Source organism: Oncorhynchus gorbuscha, linkage group LG10 (assembly GCF_021184085.1).
Source record: "Oncorhynchus gorbuscha isolate QuinsamMale2020 ecotype Even-year linkage group LG10, OgorEven_v1.0, whole genome shotgun sequence".
NCBI classification, from domain to species: Eukaryota; Metazoa; Chordata; class Actinopteri; order Salmoniformes; family Salmonidae; genus Oncorhynchus; species Oncorhynchus gorbuscha.
In genome coordinates, this window is record NC_060182.1 from 4,886,618 (window position 1) to 4,909,649 (window position 23,032).

General features: G+C 44.1%; 1 protein-coding gene across 1 annotated transcript in view; it reads left to right on the forward strand.

Moving 5' to 3' along the window:
- LOC124045396 (laminin subunit alpha-5-like) overlaps positions 1–23,032 on the forward strand; it is a 255,140-nt gene that overhangs the window by 91,422 nt on the left and 140,686 nt on the right. The window contains 4 exon segments of the mRNA XM_046364693.1: positions 3,000–3,097; positions 13,114–13,229; positions 22,188–22,306; positions 22,594–22,684. Coding sequence (XP_046220649.1) covers positions 3,000–3,097; positions 13,114–13,229; positions 22,188–22,306; positions 22,594–22,684 — 424 coding nt within the window.

The following is a 23,032-nucleotide window of genomic DNA, read 5'->3' on the forward strand; positions in this document are numbered from 1 at the left end:
GGTACAGGGTTAGGGTACTGATGGGTACTGGGTTAGGGTACTGATGGGTACAGTGTTAGGGTACTGATGGGTACAGTGTTAGGGTACTGATGGGTACTGGGTTAGGGTACTGATGGGTACAGGGTTAGGGTACTGATGGGTACTGATGGGAACTGGGTTAGGGTACTGATGGGTACAGTGTTAGGGTACTGATGGGTACTGATGGGTACATGGTTAGGGTACTGATGGGTACTGGGTTAGGGTACTGATGGGTACTGGGTTAGGATACAAGGCCCTCTGCGACCCCACCGTCACACGCAGGGTGGGTACTGATGGGTACAGGGGTGAGAAGGTGGGGGGCCAGGAGGTAGGGAAGGGGTCAGAGGGTAAGGAGGACAGGAGGTAGAGAAGGGGTCAGATGGTAAGGAGGACAGGAGGTAGAGAAGGGGTCAGAGGGTAAGGAGGACAGGAGGTAGAGAAGGGGTCAGATGGTGGGGGGCCAGGAGGTAGAGAAGGGGTCAGATGGTAAGGAGGACAGGAGGTAGAGAAGGGGTCAGATGGTAAGGAGGACAGGAGGTAGAGAAGGAGTCAGAGAGTAGGGGACAGGAGGTAGAGAAGGGGTCAGAGAGTAGGGGACAGGAGGTAGAGAAGGGGTCAGAGAGTAGGGGACAGGAGGTAGAGAAGGGGTCAGAGGGTAAGGGGGACAGGAGGTAGAGAAGGAGTCAGAGAGTAGGGGACAGGAGGTAGAGAAGGGGTCAGAGAGTAGGGGACAGGAGGTAGAGAAGGGGTCAGAGAGTAGGGGACAGGAGGTAGAGAAGGGGTCAGAGGGTAAGGGGGACAGGAGGTAGAGAAGGGGTCAGAGGGTAAGGAGGACAGGAGGTAGAGAAGGGGTCAGATGGTAAGGAGGACAGGAGGTAGAGAAGGGGTCAGAGAGTAGGGGACAGGAGGTAGAGAAGGGGTCAGAGGGTAAGGAGGACAGGAGGTAGAGAAGGGGTCAGAGGGTAAGGAGGACAGGAGGTAGAGAAGGGGTCAGAGGGTAAGGAGGACAGGAGGTAGAGAAGGGGTCAGATGGTAAGGAGGACAGGAGGTAGAGAAGGGGTCAGAGGGTAAGGAGGACAGGAGGTAGAGAAGGGGTCAGATGGTAAGGTGGACAGGAGGTAGAGAAGGGGTCAGAGAGTAGGGGACAGGAGGTAGAGAAGGGGTCAGAGGGTAAGGAGGACAGGAGGTAGAGAAGGGGTCAGAGGGTAAGGAGGACAGGAGGTAGAGAATGGGTCAGAGAGTAGGGGACAGGAGGTAGAGAAGGGGTCAGAGGGTAAGGAGGACAGGAGGTAGAGAAGGGGTCAGAGGGTAAGGAGGACAGGAGGTAGAGAAGGGGTCGGAGAGTAGGGGACAGGAGGTAGAGAAGGGGTCAGAGGGTAAGGAGGACAGGAGGTAGAGAAGGGGTCAGAGAGTAGGGGACAGGAGGTAGAGAAGGGGTCAGAGGGTAAGGAGGACAGGAGGTAGAGAAGGGGTCAGAGGGTAAGGAGGACAGGAGGTAGAGAAGTGGTCAGAGAGTAGGGGACAGGAGGTAGAGAAGGGGTCAGAGGGTAAGGAGGACAGGAGGTAGAGAAGGGGTCAGAGGGTAAGGAGGACAGGAGGTAGAGAATGGGTCAGAGAGTAGGGGACAGGAGGTAGAGAAGGGGTCAGAGGGTAAGGAGGACAGGAGGTAGAGAAGGGGTCAGAGAGTAGGGGACAGGAGGTAGAGAAGGGGTCAGAGAGTAGGGGACAGGAGGTAGAGAAGGGGTCAGAGGGTAAGGAGGACAGGAGGTAGAGAAGGGGCCAGAGAGTAGGGGACAGGAGGTAGAGAAGGGGTCAGAGGGTAAGGAGGACAGGAGGTAGAGAAGGGGTCAGAGAGTAGGGGACAGGAGGTAGAGAAGGGGTCAGAAGGTAAGGAGGACAGGAGGTAGAGAAGGGGTCAGATGGTAAGGAGGACAGGAGGTAGAGAAGGGGTCAGAGAGTAGGGGACAGGAGGTAGAGAAGGGGTCAGAGGGTAAGGAGGACAGGAGGTAGAGAAGGGGTCAGAGGGTAAGGAGGACAGGAGGTAGAGAATGGGTCAGAGAGTAGGGGACAGGAGGTAGAGAAGGGGTCAGAGGGTAAGGAGGACAGGAGGTAGAGAAGGGGTCAGAGGGTAAGGAGGACAGGAGGTAGAGAAGGGGTCAGAGAGTAGGGGACAGGAGGTAGAGAAGGGGTCAGAGGGTAAGGAGGACAGGAGGTAGAGAAGGGGCCAGAGAGTAGGGGACAGGAAGTAGAGAAGGGGTCAGAGGGTAAGGAGGACAGGAGGTAGAGAAGGGGTCAGAGAGTAGGGGACAGGAGGTAGAGAAGGGGTCAGAGGGTAAGGAGGACAGGAGGTAGAGAAGGGGTCAGAGGGTAAGGAGGACAGGAGGTAGAGAATGGGTCAGAGAGTAGGGGACAGGAGGTAGAGAAGGGGTCAGAGGGTAAGGAGGACAGGAGGTAGAGAAGGGGTCAGAGGGTAAGGAGGACAGGAGGTAGAGAAGGGGTCAGAGAGTAGGGGACAGGAGGTAGAGAAGGGGTCAGAGGGTAAGGAGGACAGGAGGTAGAGAAGGGGCCAGAGAGTAGGGGACAGGAGGTAGAGAAGGGGTCAGAGAGTAGGGGACAGGAGGTAGAGAAGGGGTCAGAAGGTAAGGAGGACAGGAGGTAGAGAAGGGGTCAGAGGGTAAGGAGGACAGGAGGTAGAGAAGGGGTCAGAAGGTAAGGAGGACAGGAGGTAGAGAAGGGGTCAGAGTGTAAGGAGGACAGGAGGTAGAGAAGGGGCCAGAGAGTAGGGGACAGGAGGTAGAGAAGGGGTCAGAGGGTAAGGAGGACAGGAGGTAGAGAAGGGGTCATATTCAAAGGGCCTTTAACTTGAAACCGTCTCGTACTACAGCCTGTCAGACTGTGTGACAAGCCGACTCGTCTAAATGAAGCTACAATAGTCAGTTACAATGATTTAATGTCTTTGTGCTGTGCCTGTCTCCCTGCAGTATTACTACAGTATCAAGGACATCAGTATCGGAGGACGCTGTGTGTGTAACGGACACGCTGAGGCCTGCGACCCACACGACCCCAACAACCCCTACAAGTAAGAGGGACAGTCTGACTATACACTAATAGATGATAGCTTCTAGAATATAAATTATTACACTTTGGGGCGGCAGCGTAGCCTAGTGGTTAGAGCGTTGGACTAGTAACTGGAAGGTTGCGAGTTCAAACCCCCGAGCTGACAAGGTACAAATCTGTCGTTCTGCCCCTGAACAGGCAGTTAACCCCACTGTTCCCAGGCTGTCATTGAAAATAAGAATATGTTCTTAACTGACTTGCCTGATTAAATAAAGGTAAAATAAATAAAATAAACTTCAATAGATTATAGAATAGAAATGACTACACATCAATAGATTATAGAATAGAAATGACTACACCTCAATATATTATGTAGAGATTACTCCACCTCAATATATTATGTAGAGATTACTCCACCTCAATAGATTATGTAGAGATTACTCCACCTCAATATATTATGTAGAGATTACTCCACCTCAATAGATTATGTAGAGATACTACACCTCAATAGATTATGTAGAGATTACTCCACCTCAATAGATTATGTAGAGATTACTACACCTCAATGGATTATGTAGAGATTACTACACCTCAATGGATTATGTAGAGATTACTACACCTCAATAGATTATGTAGAGATTACTACACCTCAATAGATTATGTAGAGATTACTCCACCTCAATAGAATATGTAGAGATTACTACACCTCAATGGATTATGTAGAGATTACTACACCTCAATAGATTATGTAGAGATTACTCCACCTCAATAGATTATGTAGAGATTACTCCACCTCAATAGATTATGTAGAGATACTACACCTCAATAGATTATGTAGAGATTACTACACCTCAATAGATTATGTAGAGATTACTCCACCTCAATAGATTATGTAGAGATTACTACACCTCAATAGATTATGTAGAAATTACTACACCTCAATAGATTATGTAGAGATTACTCCACCTCAATAGATTATGTAGAGATTACTACACCTCAATAGATTATGTAGAGATTACTCCACCTCAATAGATTATGTAGAGATTACTACACCTCAATGGATTATGTAGAGATTACTACACCTCAATGGATTATGTAGAGATTACTACACCTCAATAGATTATGTAGAGATTACTACACCTCAATAGATTATGTAGAGATTACTACACCTCAATGGATTATGTAGAGATTACTACACCTCAATAGATTATGTAGAGATTACTACACCTCAATAGATTATGTAGAGATTACTACACCTCAATAGATTATGTAGAGATTACTCCACCTCAATAGATTATGTAGAGATTACTCCACCTCAATAGATTATGTAGAGATTACTCCACCTCAATAGATTATGTAGAGATTACTACACCTCAATAGATTATGTAGAAATTACTACACCTCAATAGATTATGTAGAGATTACTACACCTCAATAGATTATGTAGAGATTACTCCACCTCAATAGATTATGTAGAGATTACTACACCTCAATGGATTATGTAGAGATTACTCCACCTCAATAGATTATGTAGAGATTACTACACCTCAATGGATTATGTAGAGATTACTACACCTCAATAGATTATGTAGAGATTACTACACCTCAATAGATTATGTAGAGATTACTCCACCTCAATAGATTATGTAGAGATTACTACACCTCAATGGATTATGTAGAGATTACTACACCTCAATAGATTATGTAGAGATTACTACACCTCAATAGATTATGTAGAGATTACTCCACCTCAATAGATTATGTAGAGATTACTACACCTCAATAGATTATGTAGAGATTACTCCACCTCAATAGATTATGTAGAGATTACTCCACCTCAATAGATTATGTAGAGATTACTCCACCTCAATAGATTATGTTAATCATTTGTCTGCATTGGCTTTCCCCTTGCCCTGAGACGTGGCTGTCGTAGGAGAATACTGCCATGACTCAATCCCAGATTTCTCCCTTACTTACTTTTTTCACTGGTAATTTGATCATGTAGTCTTTAAAAAAATTGTTTTTACATTTATTTAACCTATAGCAGCTTTTCAAGTCTTTTTATTTAATTATATTTTACCTTTATTTCACTTTTATATATTTATTAAACTTTTATTTAACTTAATTAATTAATGAATTAATGAATTTATTTATTTATATAACTAGGCAAGTCAGTTAAGAGCAAATTCTTATTTTCAATGACGGCCTAGGAACAGTGGGTTAACTGGTCTAGGAACAGTGGGTTAACTGGTCTAGGAACAGTGGGTTAACTGGTCTAGGAACAGTGGGTTAACTGGCCTAGGAACAGTGGGTTAACTGGTCTAGGAACAGTGGGTTAACTGGTCTAGGGACAGTGGGGTTAACTGGTCTAGGGACAGTGGGTTAACTGGTCTAGGGACAGTGGGTTAACTGGTCTAGGAACAGTGGGTTAACTGGTCTAGGAACAGTGGGTTAACTGGTCTAGGAACAGTGGGTTAACTGGTCTAGGAACAGTGGGTTAACTGGCCTAGGAACTGTGGGTTAACTGGTCTAGGAACAGTGGGTTAACTGGTCTAGGAACAGTGGGTTAACTGGTCTAGGAACAGTGGGTTAACTGGTCTAGGAACAGTGGGTTAACTGGTCTAGGAACAGTGGGTTAACTGGTCTAGGAACAGTGGGTTAACTGGTCTAGGAACAGTGGGTTAACTGGTCTAGGAACAGTGGGTTAACTGGTCTAGGAACAGTGGGTTAACTGGTCTAGGAACAGGGGGTTAACTGGTCTAGGAACAGTGGGTTAACTGGTCTAGGAACAGTGGGTTAACTGGTCTAGGAACAGGGGGTTAACTGGTCTAGGAACAGTGGGTTAACTGGTCTAGGAACAGTGGGTTAACTGGTCTAGGAACAGTGGGTTAACTGGTCTAGGAACAGTGGGTTAACTGGTCTGGGAACAGTGGGTTAACTGGTCTAGGAACAGTGGGTTAACTGGTCTAGGAACAGTGGGTTAACTGGTCTAGGAACAGTGGGTTAACTGGTCTAGGAACAGTGGGTTAACTGGTCTAGGAACAGTGGGTTAACTGGTCTAGGAACAGTGGGTTAACTGGTCTAGGAACAGTGGGTTAACTGGTCTAGGAACAGTGGTTAACTGGTCTAGGAACAGTGGGTTAACTGGTCTAGGAACAGTTGGTTAACTGGTCTAGGAACAGTTGGTTAACTGGTCTAGGAACAGTGGGTTAACTGGTCTGGGAACAGTGGGGTTAACTGCCTGTTCAGGGGCAGAACGACAGATTTGTACCTTGTGTCAACAAGTCAATTTGATGGAAAAACATCTCTGGTGGGACAATGCCACATTCTGTTTTTTAATGTGATTTCTTTTGTATTTTTGTAAAAAAAAAAAATATGAAAATCTGTTGCCAATCGGATGGAAATCTAGCTAATGGTGCTGTAGAAGAGCGAGAGAACAGTGAGAGGGAGAAGAGAAGAGGAAGGAGAGGTAGAGAAGTTTCACAGAAAAGTTAGATCATTCTTAAAGATGGGTGATTCTGAAAAGTTAGATCATCAGTAAGATAAGACAGAGATGGATGAGGAGGAAAAATTCTACGGAGGATGGAGGTGGTACACACACACACACACACACACACACACACACACACACACACACACACACACACACACACACACACACACACACACACAGACACAGACACAGACACAGACACAGACACAGACACACACACAAACACACACAGACACACACACACACAGACACACACACACACAAAAACACACACACACACACACAGACACAGACACAGACACAGACACACACACACACAGACACAGACACAGACACACACACACACACACACACACACACACACACACACACACACACACACACACACACACACACACACACACACACACACACACACACACACACACACAGACACACACACACACACAGACACACACAGACACAGACACACACAGACACAGACAGACACAGACACAGACACACACAGACACAGACACAGACACAGACACACACACACACACACACACACACACACACACACACACACACACACACACACACACACACACACACACACACACACACACACACACACACACACACACACACACACACACACACACACACACACACACACACACACACACACACACACACAGACACACACACACAGACACAGACACACACACACATCTTTAGTATCCAGAGTACGTCACTATATCAGACGAGAACCAGACATAGAGAGTGAGTCCGACAGGTGGTTTGTTTAAGATAGCAGGAATTTGTTAGGATTTTTCACGTTTCTGTTTATCTAACGGTAAAAAGCTTAATAAAGCACTTAACCCTAATGTTGGGGTTTCAACATTTTAAACTGACAAATGGTTTGTTCCTCTGCCTGTCGACCAATCTTAACATTCCCTGTTAAACGGTCCAGATATAGGAATTCATGCTTTGTGTTTCAAATGGCACCCTACCCCCTTTGTAGTACACTGGGCTCTGGTCTAAAGTAGTGCACTATGTAGGGAATAGGGTGCCCATTTGAGACGATGAATCTATAACAATGTGTCGGAGTGCTCGCTATACTCCCTGGTCACGCCTGAATACCTCTCCTCTTCGCGGTGTGAAATGCCCCCCCCCCCCCCCACCCACCGGACCTGATTACACACGCCACAAGCAGATGTGTGTGTGTGTGTGTGTGTGTGTGTGTGTGTGTGTGTGTGTGTGTGTGTGTGTGTGTGTGTGTGTGTGTGTGTGTGTGTGTGTGTGTGTGTGTGTGTGTGTGTGTGTGTGTGTGTGTGTTTCTCCATAAGTACGCCCAGTCGACTACATCCATAGGTATTCCTGTAGAGAGTAGACATATGTTAAAGAGATGAGGGAGGTTGTTTGTGTAAGGCACCCTATTCCATATTTAGTGCACCCTATTCCCTATTTAGTGCACCCTATTCCCTATTTAGTGCTCCCTATTTAGTGCACCATATTCCCTATTTAGTGCACCCTATTCCCTATTTAGTGCACTTGTTTTGACCAGGCCCTGGTTAAAACTAGGGCACTAGAGAATAAGGTGCCATTCGTGTTGCAGCCTAAGATTACTTTTCAACATGTCCACCCTCTAGAGAACCACTCCTGCTGTCTGCCAGAGTCCACCCTCTAGAGAACCACTACTACTGTCAGCCAGAGTCCACCCTCTAGAGAACCACTTCTACTGTCAGCCAGAGTCCACCCTCTAGAGAACCACTCCTGCTGTCTGCCAGAGACCACCCTCTAGAGAACCACTCCTGCTGTCTGCCAGAGTCCACCCTCTAGAGAACCACTTCTACTGTCAGCCAGAGTCCACCCTCTAGAGAACCACTTCTACTGTCAGCCAGAGTCCACACATATTTCTGTTAGTGGGGGTTTGCCAGGGACGAGATTGCATTAGGCTTTGCTTCTCTTTAGAAGAAAGAAACATTTAATGTGTGACTCACCAGAAAGTCATTATCTTAATGGAAAAAAATTGTCTCTGTTGAAATGAGAAATCTGACATATAGTTTAAACACTCGTCCTTATTTTAACCAGTTATTTTAAAGCCCTTTGGTGTAACTATGGATCTGTACAATGGGCTTGCTTCATTTTTTTCTGAGACAAACAAGCCCACACACACACACACACACACACACACACACACACACACACACACACACACACACACACACACACACACACACACACACACACACACACACACACACACACACACACACACACCCACCCACCCACCCACACACACACACAGACACAGACACAGACACACAGACACACACACACAGCTCTCAAGGACTACATTTTCACAAAGGGATAAAGCAAAGCATAGATCTAGAATGACTAGCTAGGCTTTGCCCTTTGGTTAGTCTTTCAAGACTAGTGTCACCTCGTTAAATCACGCTATTTCTGGAGTCAGAGCTTTCTTACTGTAGGCCTACTATATAAAAACTCACAATGGCGAATTCTTAGATATGGAGAATTCTTAGAACTCACAATGGTGAATTCTTAGATATGGGGAATTCTTAGAACTCACAATGGTGAATTCTTAGATATGGGGAATTCTTAGATATGGAGAATTCTTAGATATGGAGAATTCTTAGATATGGGGAATTCTTAGAACTCACAATGGTGAATTCTTAGATATGGAGAATTCTTAGAACTCACAATGGTGAATTCTTAGATATGGGGAATTCTTAGAATTCTTAGATATGGAGAATTCTTAGAACTCACAATGGTGAATTCTTAGATATGGGGAATTCTTAGAACTCACAATGGTGAATTCTTAGATATGGGGAATTCTTAGAACTCACAATGGTGAATTCTTAGATATGGGGAATTCTTAGATATGGAGAATTCTTAGATATGGAGAATTCTTAGATATGGGGAATTCTTAGAACTCACAATGGTGAATTCTTAGATATGGAGAATTCTTAGAACTCACAATGGTGAATTCTTAGATATGGGGAATTCTTAGAACTCACAATGGTGAATTCTTAGATATGGAGAATTCTTAGAACTCACAATGGTGAATTCTTAGATATGGGGAATTCTTAGATATGGAGAATTCTTAGATATGGGGAATTCTTAGAACTCACAATGGTGAATTCTTAGATATGGAGAATTCTTAGAACTCACAATGGTGAATTCTTAGATATGGGGAATTCTTAGATATGGGGAATTCTTAGAACACACAATGGTGAATTCTTAGATATGGTGAATTCTTAGAACTCACAATGGTGAATTCTTAGATATGGGGAATTCTTAGATATGGGGAATTCTTAGAACTCACAATGGTGAATTCTTAGATATGGGGAATTCTTAGAACACACAATGGTGAATTCTTAGATATGGGGAATTCTTAGAACTCACAATGGTGAATTCTTAGATATGGGGAATTCTTAGAACTCACAATGGTGAATTCTTAGAACTCACAATGGTGAATTCTTAGATATGGGGAATTCTTAGAACTCACAATGGTGAATTCTTAGATATGGGGAATTCTTAGAACACACAATGGTGAATTATTAGATATGGGGAATTCTTAGAACTCACAATGGTGAATTCTTAGATATGGGGAATTCTTAGAACTCACAATGGTGAATTCTTAGATATGGGGAATTCTTAGAACTCACAATGATGAATTCTTAGATATGGAGAATTCTTAGAACTCACAATGATGAATTCTTAGATATGGGGAATTCTTAGAACTCACAATGGTGAATTCCTAGATACGGTGTTTTATGTTTTATAGAACAGCTGTTTAATGGCTACAGATCTGATAACTGTATATATATATATATATATATGATTACAGCTTTGGCAGGTGATACTGTAGTCTGGAGTGCAGCATACAGCTGTCCTTTGATGACATCACTCCTTAGATGTCTGACATAGCAACACCCACACTTGTAATGCAGACCAGCCTGATAGCACCTAAAGTATAGGTCCTCACAGTCACATAACGACGTGTGTTTTTCAAGCTGTTCGTGTGGAGGAAATAGTCTGTACATTTGAAGTTTAACTAAACGGATCGTACGTGTATCTGATAAAGAAAGAGGGAAGCAGGAAAAGACATTGCTGTGTTTTTTTAATCTGTGGTATTTTCTCTGTGGTATTTTATATGTGATGGTCACCACCTGATGGAGTGAATCTAACAGGCTTCTAAAAATCAACATTCTATCTCCCCTTGGCGTTTTGAAACACATCCTGACCACTCCAAAGCCATCGTAGTCAGAGTAGTCTTCAGGATATTGTATCAGCGAACCTCCTCTCCTTTGGTTACAACCCTTTTAAAGTTAAAACGTCTTTGGGATCGGTGTCCCTTCCACGGAACGGTTGAGCTAACGTAGGCTAATGTGATTAGCGTGAGGTTGCAAGTAACAAGAACATTTCCCAGGACATAGACATCTCTGATATTGGCAGAAAGCTTAAATTGGTTGTTAATCTGACTGCACTGTCCAATTCACAGTAGCTATTACTGTGAACGAATACCATGCTATTGTTTGAGGAGAGTGCATAATTTTGAACATGAAAAGTTATTAAAAAGCAAATTAGGCACATTTGGGCAGTCTTGATACATAATTTTGAACAGAAATATAATGGTTCATTGGATCAGTCTAAAACGTTGCACATACACTGCTGTCATCTAGTGGTCAAAGTATAAATTGCACCTGGGCTGAAATATTACATTATGGCCTTTCTCTTGCATTTCGAAGATGATGGTACAAAAAAAATACAAAAGAAAGGTTTTTTTTCATTGTATTATCTTTTACCAGATCTATTGTGTTATATTCTCCTACATTCCTTTACCATTTACACAAACTTCAAAAAGTGTTTCCTTTCAAATCGTATCAAGAACATTCTTATCTTTGCTTCAGTGCTTGAGCTACTGGCAGTTAGATTTGGGTCCTGAGCTACTGGCAGTTAGATTTGGGTCCTGAGCTACTGGCAGTTAGATTTGGGTCCTGAGCTACAGGCAGTTAGATTTGGGTCCTGAGCTACAGGCAGTTGGATTTGGGTCCTGAGCTACAGGCAGTTAGATTTGGGTCCTGAGCTACAGGCAGTTAGATTTGGGTCCTGAGCTACAGGCAGTTAGATTTGGGTCCTGAGCTACAGGCAGTTAGATTTGGGTCCTGAGCTACAGGCAGTTAGATTTGGGTCCTGAGCTACAGGCAGTTAGATTTGGGTCCTGAGCTACAGGCAGTTAGATTTGGGTCCTGAGCTACAGGCAGTTAGATTTGGGTCCTGAGCTACAGGCAGTTAGATTTGGGTCCTTTTGTCATTTTAGGTGAAAATGGAAAAAAAGGGGCCGATCCTTCAGAGGTTTTGAGGTTATAAGTCTATGTTATTACACCAGCAACGGGCCCCTGATGTTTGATAAAACTCTGTATATGGTTCTACATGCTTTTATCCTTGAACGACCAGATTAATGGTCTGTTTTGGCCACACTGTGTAAACTGCAGGTTGTTCATTTTAAATGGGATTATGTGCCTGGGTGAAGCAGGGTGATGTTCTGGGACTGTAGAGGAATGAACTGATAGAGCTGCGTTCTCTCTGGGTTTATAACCGAGCGGGTGGGCTACGTTTTCTCTGGTGGCACAAATAAAGTTGATGGAGGAAGAGGAGTTTAACTGTAGCTAAAAGAAGGTTAAAGAGGTAGAGGAGTTTTAACCTGGAGTTAAAGGTTAAAGGAGTTAAAGGTTCAGCCCAAGTATTAGCCCAGTGGTAGTATTAACCTAGTGTTAGTATTAGCCTTGTGTTAGCATTAGCCTAGTGTTAGTATTAGCCTTGTGTTAGCATTAGCCAAGTGTTAGTATTAGTCTAGTGTTAGCATTAGCCTCATGTTAGTATTAGCCTAGTGTTAGTGTTAGCTTAGTATTAGTATTAGCCTAGTGTTAGTATTAGCCTAGTGTTAGCATTAGCCTAGTGTTAGCATTAGCCTAGTGCTAGTATCAGCCTAGTGTTAGTGTTAGCCTCATGTTAGTATTTAATGTTTAATGATCTCCTGGTTGTTGATCTCCTCGCTGTTGATCTCTTGGTCGTTGATCTCCTCGCTGTTGATCTCCTGGTCGTTGATCTCCTCGCTGTTGATCTCTTGGTCGTTGATCTCCTCGCTGTTGATCTCCTGGTCGTTGATCTCCTCGCTGTTGATCTCTTGGTCGTTGATCTCCTCGCTGTTGATCTCTTGGTCGTTGATCTCCTCGCTGTTGATCTCCTGGTCGTTGATCTCCTCGCTGTTGATCTCCTGGTCGTTGATCTCCTCGCTGTTGATCTCCTGGTCGTTGATCTCCTCGCTGTTGATCTCTTGGTCGTTGATCTCCTCGCTGTTGATCTCTTGGTCGTTGATCTCCTCGCTGTTGATCTCTTGGTCGTTGATCTCCTCGCTGTTGATCTCCTGGTCGTTGATCTCTTGGTTGTTGATCTTCTGGTTGTTGATCTCCTGTTTGTTGATCTGATAGATACTCATGTGTGTGTTTTCGTTCTCTCCCTCCCTCTCTGTAAAGGCTTCAGTGTGACTGCCAACACAACACTTGTGGAACGTCATGTGACCAGTGTTGCCCCGGATACAACCAGATTCCATGGAAACCAGCGACCACTTACCAGGCTAACGAGTGTGAACGTGAGTTTCCCTCCCTCCCTCACCCCACCACCCCTACCCACTCATCACCATCCAACCCCCTTCTGAAAAAAGTTGGAGGCAGTTTCCAGAAGTCCTTCCCTGGTATTAGCCAAGGAATGTATTGCCTGTTAGGCATTAGTTTATCACTGTCATTCTTACGGAAGCAGAACAGCCTCAGGTGTTGTTTAGTTGGAGTTTGGATACAGACACACACCTATCCTGTCCATCGCAAACATAATACCTCTGTCTGGGAATGACAAGAGGCACAAGAAGTCTTAGACAACAGCCAATCGTATTGTTTCAATGCACAGTCTGATGAAAGCAGAATGTCCCACTAGATCTGAGTCCTACTAGATCTGAGCTGAGTCCTACTAGATCTGAGTCCCACTAGATCTGAGCTGAGTCCCACTATATCTGAGTCCTACTAGATCTGAGTCCCACTAGATCTGAGTCCCACTAGATCTGAGCTGAGTCCCACTAGATCTGAGTCCCACTAGATCTGAGTCCCACTAGATCTGAGCTGAGTCCCATTAGATCTGAGTCCCACTAGATCTGAGCTGAGTCCCACTAGATCTGAGTCCCACTAGATCTGAGTCCCACTAGATCTGAGTCCTACTAGATCTGAGCTGAGTCCCACTAGATCTGAGCTGAGTCCCACTAGATCTGAGCTGAGTCCCACTAGATCTGAGTCCCATTAGATCTGAGCTGAGTCCCATTAGATCTGAGCTGAGTCCCACTAGATCTGAGCTGAGTCCCATTAGATCTGAGTCCCACTAGATCTGAGTCCCACTAGATCTGAGCTGAGTCCCACTAGATCTGTGTCCTACTAGATCTGAGTCCCACTAGATCTGAGTCCCACTAGATCTGAGCTGAGTCCCACTAGATCTGAGTCCCATTAGATCTGAGCTTAGTTCCATTAGATCTGAGTTGAGTCCCACTAGATCTGTGTCCTACTAGATCTGAGTCCCACTAGATCTGAGTCCCACTAGATCTGAGCTGAGTCCCACTAGATCTGTGTCCTACTAGATCTGAGTCCCACTAGATCTGAGTCCCACTAGATCTGAGCTGAGTCCCACTAGATCTGAATCCCACTAGATCTGAGTCCCACTAGATCTGAGTCCCATTAGATCTGAGCTGAGTCCCATTATATCTGAGTCCCATTATATCTGAGTCCCATTATATCTGAGTCCCATTAGATCTGAGTCCCATTAGATCTGAGCTGAGTCCCACTAGATCTGAGTCCCACTAGATCAGGCCTGAGTCCCACTAGATCAGGCCTGAGTCCCATTAGATCTGAGCTGAGTCCCATTAGATCTGAGCTGAGTCCCATTAGATCTGAGTCCCATTAGATCTGAGCTGAGTCCCATTAGATCTGAGCTGAGTCCCATTAGATCTGAGTCCCATTAGATCTGAGCTGAGTCCCATTAGATCTGAGCTGAGTCCCATTAGATCTGAGCTGAGTCCCATTAGATCTGAGTCCCATTAGATCTGAGCTGAGTCCCATTAGATCTGAGCTGAGTCCCATTAGATCTGAGTCCAATTAGATCTGAGCTCAGTCCCACTAGATCTGAGCTGAGTCCCATTAGATCTGAGCTGAGTCCCATTAGATCTGAGCTGAGTCCCATTAGATCTGAGTCCCATTAGATCTGAGTCCAATTAGATCTGAGCTGAGTCCCATTAGATCTGAGTCCCATTAGATCTGAGCTGAGTCCCACTATATCTGAGTCCCATTAGATCTGAGCTGAGTCCCATTAGATCTGAGCTGAGTCCCATTAGATCTGAGTCCCATTAGATCTGAGCTGAGTCCTACTAGATTTGAGGCCCACTAGATCTGAGCTTATTCCCACTACATCTTAGTCTCCCATTAGATCTGAGTCCCATTTGTTCTGAGCTGAGTCCCACTATATCTGATCTGAGTCCCATTTGTTCTGAGCTGACATCAGTGTGGATAAGTCTCTCTCTCTCTATTCTCTCTCTATTCTCTCTCTCTCTCTCCATTCTCTCTCTCTCTCTTCTCTCTCTCTCTTCTCTCTCTCTCTCTCTCTCTCTCTCTCTCTCTCTCTCTCTCTGGGTGTTAACATTGCTAAAGCAAGTGAGGTAGATAATATACAAAAGTGAAATAAACAATAAAAATGAACAGTAAACATTACACATACAGAAGTTTCAAAACAGTAAAGACATTCTGTCTCTCTCTATCTCTCTGTCTCTTTCTGTCTCTCTCTCTCTGTGTGTGTGTGTGTGTTGTGGATAAGAGTGTATGGTTAAAGCTACTGCCACCTCCCTGTCGCTGAAGGCTGATAAGAACTGACAGCCCTCACAACTTTTCTCAGACTCAGTAAAAATAGCTTTATCTAAGATCTGGATTGGTTCACATGGAGCTGCCAAGCCAAGCAGTGGTGTGTGTTTCTGTGTTTGGTTTTTGTAAGGTTGGGATGTCTCTCTCTTTCCCCTTAATCTAATCTAATCCTAATGCTTCCTGAAATAGTTTTTACTTCTATTCCCCCCCCCACCACCATCAAAAAAACCAAACTGTTGATCTGGTCTGGTATAGTTCATTCCAGTTGATCTGGTCTGGTATAGTTCAATCCAGTTTATATGGTCTGTTATGGTCTGGTTTAGTTCCAACCAGTTGATATGGTCTGTTATGGTCTGGTTTAGTTCCAACCAGTTGATATGGTCTGTTATGGTCTGGTTTAGTTCCAACCAGTTGATATGGTCTGGTATAGTTCATTCCAGTTGATATGGTCTGGTATAGTTCATTCCAGTTGATATGGTCTGGTATAGTTCATTCCAGTTGATATGGTCTGGTATAGTTCATTCCAGTTGATATGGTCTGGTATAGTTCATTCCAGTTGATATGGTCTGGTTTAGTTCATTCCAGTTGATATGGTCTGTTATGGTCTGGTTTAGTTCATTCCAGTTGATATGGTCTGGTATAGTTCATTCCAGTTGATATGGTCTGGTTTAGTTCATTCCAGTTGATATGGTCTGGTATAGTTCATTCCAGTTGATATGGTCTGGTTTAGTTCATTCCAGTTGATATGGTCTGGTATAGTTCATTCCAGTTGATATGGTCTGGTATAGTTCATTCCAGTTGATATGGTCTGGTTTAGTTCCAACCAGTTGATATGGTCTGGTATAGTTCATTCCAGTTGATATGGTCTGGTATAGTTCATTCCAGTTGATATGGTCTGGTATAGTTCATTCCAGTTGATATGGTCTGGTATAGTTCATTCCAGTTGATATGGTCTGGTATAGTTCATTCCAGTTGATATGGTCTGGTATAGTTCATTCCAGTTGATATGGTCTGGTATAGTTCATTCCAGTTGATATGGTCTGGTATAGTTCATTCCAGTTGATATGGTCTGGTATAGTTCATTCCAGTTGATATGGTCTGGTATAGTTCAAACCAGTTGATATGGTCTGGTATAGTTCATTCCAGTTGATATGGTCTGGTATAGTTCAAACCAGTTGATATGGTCTGTTATGGTCTGGTTTAGTTCATTCCAGTTGATATGGTCTGGTTTAGTTCCAGCTCTGATTGCAGAACAGCAGTGAGAAAGGGCAGAAGGATGTAGAGACGTATCTGTATTTCTCCTGCATCTTAGTATTCTATTCCATTCTATGTCAACCCCTCAGTCCACTCGGATGGAGACAAGAACATCAGAAGGCCCTGAGAACCAGGGTTGAGGTCAATTCCATTTCAATTCAGTCCATTCAGGAAGTTAACCAATGGGTTCAATTGAATTACTTCCTGGATTGATTTAAATGAACTGGAATTGACCCCAAACCTTGCTGAGAACTTTAACATTTCTCTGTGGAGGTACTGAGAAACTGTGGAGATACTGAGAAGCTGTGGAGGTACTGAGAAACTGTGGAGGTACTGAGAAACTGTGGAGGTACTGAGAGACTGTGGAGATACTGAGAAACTGTGGAGGTACTGAGAAACTGTGGAGGTACTGAGAAACTGTGCAGGTACTGAGAAACTGTGGAGATACTGAGAAACTGTGGAGATACTGAGAGACTGTGGAGATACTGAGAAACTGTGGAGATACTGTGAAACTGTGGAGATACTGAGAAACTGTGGAGGTACTGAGAAACTGTGGAGGTACTGAGAAACTGTGGAGGTACTGAGAGACTGTGGAGATACTGAGAAACTGTGGAGATACTGAGAAACTGTGGAGGTACTGAGAAACTGTGGAGGTACTGAGAAACTGTGGAGATACTGAGAAACTGTGGAGATACTGAGAGACTGTGGAGATACTGAGAAACTGTGGAGATACTGTGAAACTGTGGAGATACTGAGAAACTGTGGAGGTACTGAGAAACTGTGGAGGTACTGAGAAACTGTGGAGGTACTGAGAGACTGTGGAGATACTGAGAAACTGTGGAGATACTGAGAAACTGTGGATGTACTGAGAAACTGTGGAGATACTGAGAAACTGTGGAGATACTGAGAGACTGTGGAGATACTGCGAAACTGTGGAGATACTGCGAAACTGTGGAGGTACTGAGAAACTGTGGAGGTACTGAGAAACTGTGGAGGTACTGAGAAACTGTGGAGGTACTGAGAAACTGTGGAGATACTGTGGAGATACTGAGAAAGTGTGGAGATACTGAGAAACTGTGGAGGTACTGAGAAACTGTGGAGATACTGAGAAACAGTGGAGATACTGAGAGACTGTGGAGATACTGAGAAAGTGTGGAGATACTGAGAAACTGTGGAGATACTGAGAAACAATGGAGATACTGAGAAACTGTGGAGGTACTGAGAAACTGTGGAGATACTGTGGAGATACTGAGAAACTGTGGAGATACTGAGAAACTGTGGAGGTACTGAGAAACTGTGGAGGTACTGAGAAACTGTGGATGTACTGAGAAACAGTGGAGGTACTGAGAAACTGTGGAGGTACTGAGAAACTGTGGAGGTACTGAGAAACTGTGGAGGTACTGAGAAACTGTGGAGATACTGAGAGACTGTGGAGATACTGAGAAACTGTGGAGATACTGCGAAACAGTGGAGATACTGAGAAACTGTGGAGATACTGAGAAACTGTGGAGGTACTGAGAAACTGTGGAGGTACTGAGAGACTGGAGATACTGAGAAACTGTGGAGATACTGAGAAACTGTGGATGTACTGAGAAACTGTGGAGATACTGAGAAACTGTGGAGATACTGAGAGACTGTGGAGATACTGAGAAACTGTGGAGATACTGCGAAACTGTGGAGATACTGAGAAACTGTGGAGGTACTGAGAAACTGTGGAGGTACTGAGAGACTGTGGAGGTACTGAGAAACTGTGGAGATACTGTGGAGATACTGAGAACGTGTGGAGATACTGAGAAACTGTGGAGGTACTGAGAAACAGTGGAGATACTGAGAGACTGTGGAGATACCGAGAAAGTGTGGAGATACTGAGAAACTGTGGAGATACTGAGAAACAATGGAGATACTGAGAAACTGTGGAGGTACTGAGAAACTGTGGAGATACTGTGGAGATACTGAGAAACTGTGGAGATACTGAGAAACTGTGGAGGTACTGAGAAACTGTGGATGTACTGAGAAACTGTGGATGTACTGAGAAACAGTGGAGGTACTGAGAAACTGTGGAGGTACTGAGAAACTGTGGAGGTACTGAGAAACTGTGGAGATACTGAGAAACTGTGGAGATACTGAGAAACTGTGGAGGTACTGAGAAACTGTGGAGATACTGTGGAGATACTGAGAAACTGTGGAGATACTGAGAAACTGTGGAGATACTGAGAAACTGTGGAGGTACTGAGAAACTGTGGAGGTACTGAGAAACTGTGGAGGTACTGAGAAACTGTGGAGATACTGATAAACTGTGGAGGTACTGAGAAACTGTGGAGATACTGTGGAGATACTGAGAAAGTGTGGAGATACTGAGAAACTGTGGAGGTACTGAGAAACTGTGGAGATACTGAGAAACAGTGGAGATACTGAGAGACTGTGGAGATACTGAGAAAGTGTGGAGATACTGAGAAAGTGTGGAGATACTGAGAAACAGTGGAGATACTGAGAAACTGTGGAGGTACTGAGAGACTGTGGAGATACTGTGGAGATACTGAGAAACTGTGGAGATACTGTGGAGATACTGAGAAACTGTGGAGGTACTGAGAAACTGTGGAGGTACTGAGAAACTGTGGAGATACTGTGGAGATACTGAGAAACTGTGGAGATACTGAGAAACTGTGGCGGTACTGAGAAACTGTGGAGGTACTGAGAAACTGTGGAGGTACTGAGAAACTATGGATGTACTGAGAAACAGTGGTGGTACTGAGAAACTGTGGAGGTACTGAGAAACTGTGGAAATACTGAGAAACTGTGGAGATACTGAGAAACTGTGGAGATACTGTGGAGATACTGAGAAACTGTGGAGGTACTGAGAAACTGTGGAGGTACTGAGAAACTGTGGAGATACTGTGGAGATACTGAGAAACTGTGGAGATACTGAGAAACTGTGGCGGTACTGAGAAACTGTGGAGGTACTGAGAAACTGTGGAGGTACTGAGAAACTATGGATGTACTGAGAAACAGTGGTGGTACTGAGAAACTGTGGAGGTACTGAGAAACTGTGGAAATACTGAGAAACTGTGGAGATACTGAGAAACTGTGGAGGTACTGAGAAACTGTGGAGGTGCTGAGAAACTGTGGAGATACTGAGAAACAGTGGAGATACTGAGAAACTGTGGAGGTACTGAGAAACTGTGGAGGTACTGAGAAACTGTGGAGGTACTGAGAAACTATGGATGTACTGAGAAACAGTGGTGGTACTGAGAAACTGTGGAGGTACTGAGAAACTGTGGAAATACTGAGAAACTGTGGAGATACTGAGAAACTGTGGAGATACTGTGGAGATACTGAGAAACTGTGGAGGTACTGAGAAACTGTGGAGGTACTGAGAAACTGTGGAGATACTGTGGAGATACTGAGAAACTGTGGAGATACTGAGAAACTGTGGCGGTACTGAGAAACTGTGGAGGTACTGAGAAACTGTGGAGGTACTGAGAACTTGAGCTGTAATTTTTAAAAGGCTTGCACCTCCTCTTCTCCTTTGAAGAGAAAAGAGAAAAAGGAGTTGACAAGACATGTCATTAGTTAGTCCTAGCTGCTGTGGAAATGATAGTTTTGGTTGGGATGAGAAGAGACCTTCATCTATATTGTTTATTTGTTTATCACTGTACGCTCTCCTATGTCTCTGATCTTCTATAGTGTGGGATAAACACCTGTCAGACCAGACCTCGGGCTTTAAACCACATAACATGTCCATAGGTATTTCAGAGATATCGCTTTAGTTCAAGAACAAAGGATGTCTACCAGAGATATCTCTTTAGTTCTAGAACAAAGGCTGTCTGCCAGAGATATCTCTTTAGTTCTAGAACAAAAGATGTCTACCAGAGGTATCTCAGAGACACAGTAGGTCTGCCAGTGGTATCTCAGAGATACAGTAGGTCTGCCAGTGGTATCTCAGAGACACAGTAGGTCTGCCAGTGGTATCTCAGAGATACAGTAGGTCTGCCAGTGGTATCTCAGAGACACAGTAGGTCTGCCAGTGGTATTTCAGAGATACAGTAGGTCTGCCAGTGTTATCTCAGAGATACAGTAGGTCTGCCAGTGGTATCTCAGAGATACAGTAGGTCTGCCAGTGGTATCTCAGAGTTACAGTAGGTCTGCCAGTGGTATCTCAGAGATACAGTAGGTCTGCCAGAGGTATCTCAGAGATACAGTAGGTCTGCCAGTGGTATCTCAGAGATACAGTAGGTCTGCCAGAGGTATCTCAGAGATACAGTAGGTCTATAGATATTTTTTCTGTCTCTGTACATTCTGATCAGTTAGATATTGTTCTTTCCTTGCTCACTGTTATGTTCTCTGTCTCTCTCTCTGTCTCTCTCTATTCTCTTCTCTGTCTCTCTCTCTCTGTCTCTCTCTATTCTCTTCTCTGTCTCTCTCTGTTTCTCTCTCTCTCTCTATTCTCTTCTCTGTCTCTCTCTGTTTCTCTCTCTCTCTCTATTCTCTTCTCTTTCTCTCTCTACTCTTTCTCTCTCCCCTCTCTCTCTTTCTCTCTCTCTCTCTCTCTCTCTCTCTCTCTCTCTCTCTCTCTCTCTCTCTCTCTCTCTCTCTCTCTCTCTCTCTCTCTCTCTCTCTCTCTCTCTCTCTCTCTCTCTCTCTCTCTCTCTCTCTCTCTCTTCTCTCTCTCTCTCTCTCTCTCTCTCTCCTCTCTCTATTCTCTTCTCTCTCTCTCCTCTCTCTATTCTCTATTCTCTCTCTCTCTCTACTCTTTCTCTCTCTATTCTCTTCCCTCGCTTTCTCTCTCTCTCTCTCTCTCTCTCTCTCTCTCTCTCTCTCTCTATTCTCTTCTCTCTCTCTCTCTCTCTCTCTCTCTCTCTCTCTCTCTCTCTCTCTCTCTCTCTCTCTCTCTCTCTCTCTCTCTTCTCTGTCTCTATTTTCTCTCCTATTTCTCTCTCTTTTCTTTCTTTCTCATATATATATATATATATATATATATTGTTTGGTTTCTCTCCTTTTTCTACTCACCTCTTTTCATTTCTCTCTCCGCTGAGCTCTGGCAGCCTGTGTCCCCCGAGGTGGAGAATTGCTCTGTTATGTTTTCTGCTTTTGTGTCGTTGTCTGTGACTGTATATGTCTATAATGATACACAGGTCATTCTTACGGTGACCTGGTCCTAGAGTAGCCAAAACATAAATGTTTTCCTTATAATGCGTGTCAGTGTTTCTTGCCTGTTTGTTTCACTGTAGCTTAGACATCGTTCTGATTTAGTAGTTCTGATCAGTTCTTTATTGATCTTGATCAATCTCTCTTTTTGTTGTTGTTCTAGATTGATTTTGACCTCAAATTGTAATAAATGATTGATTGATCTTGTAACGATTTAGCGTACTAACAGATGTTCGATTCTTTTCTGTTCATATTTCTTTCAGCGTGTAACTGTAACCAACACTCTTTTGACTGTTACTACGACCCCGAGGTCGACCAGAGGAGAGCTAGCATCAACGTCCAGGGACAGTACAGGGGGGGCGGAGTCTGCATGGAGTGTCAGGTATTACTACTGCCCTTTATAAACACCTACACCTTTATAGTAGGAGATGATTACAGAAGATAAAAGACATGGTTCGTTTACAAGTTAAATTACATTTCTTTCATCAATCAATATATTAATTCATTAATCAACTTTTATTTTTATAGCCTCCCTATTCCATTACACCAGGTCCATTTCACCTGCACTGTGTCCTACATTGCTGTACTGAGTGTTGTCATGTGTTGTATGTCATTGACTCATTGTAATCCTGTGTTGTTGACTCCTTCTACCTTGTTTCCCTCTGCCAGCATCACACCACTGGTGTCAACTGTGAGCGCTGTGTCCTCACCTACTACAGATCACCTGACCATCCTCTGGACTCCCCATTGGCTTGCTCCCGTGAGTGACAGTTTATATTCAGACAAAAATACATCTTTGATTGGTCTATTTGAATGATCATATTTTTCCCTTGTGGCTGAATTGTTACGTCTTCCTGATAGTTATGTTTGTCACATGACAGCAGAATGATATAGGTCATTGTCCTCCTCCTCCTCTTCTTCCTCCTGCTCCTCCTCTTCCTCTCCCTCCTCCTTCTCCTCTTCCTCCTCCTCCTCCTTCTCTCCCTACTCCTCCTTCTCTTCCTCTTCCTCCTCTTCCTCTCCCTCCTCTTCTTCCTCCTTCTTCTCATCCTCCTCCTCTACCTCCTCCTTCTTTTCCTCCTCCTCCTCTTCCTCCTCCTCCTTCTCC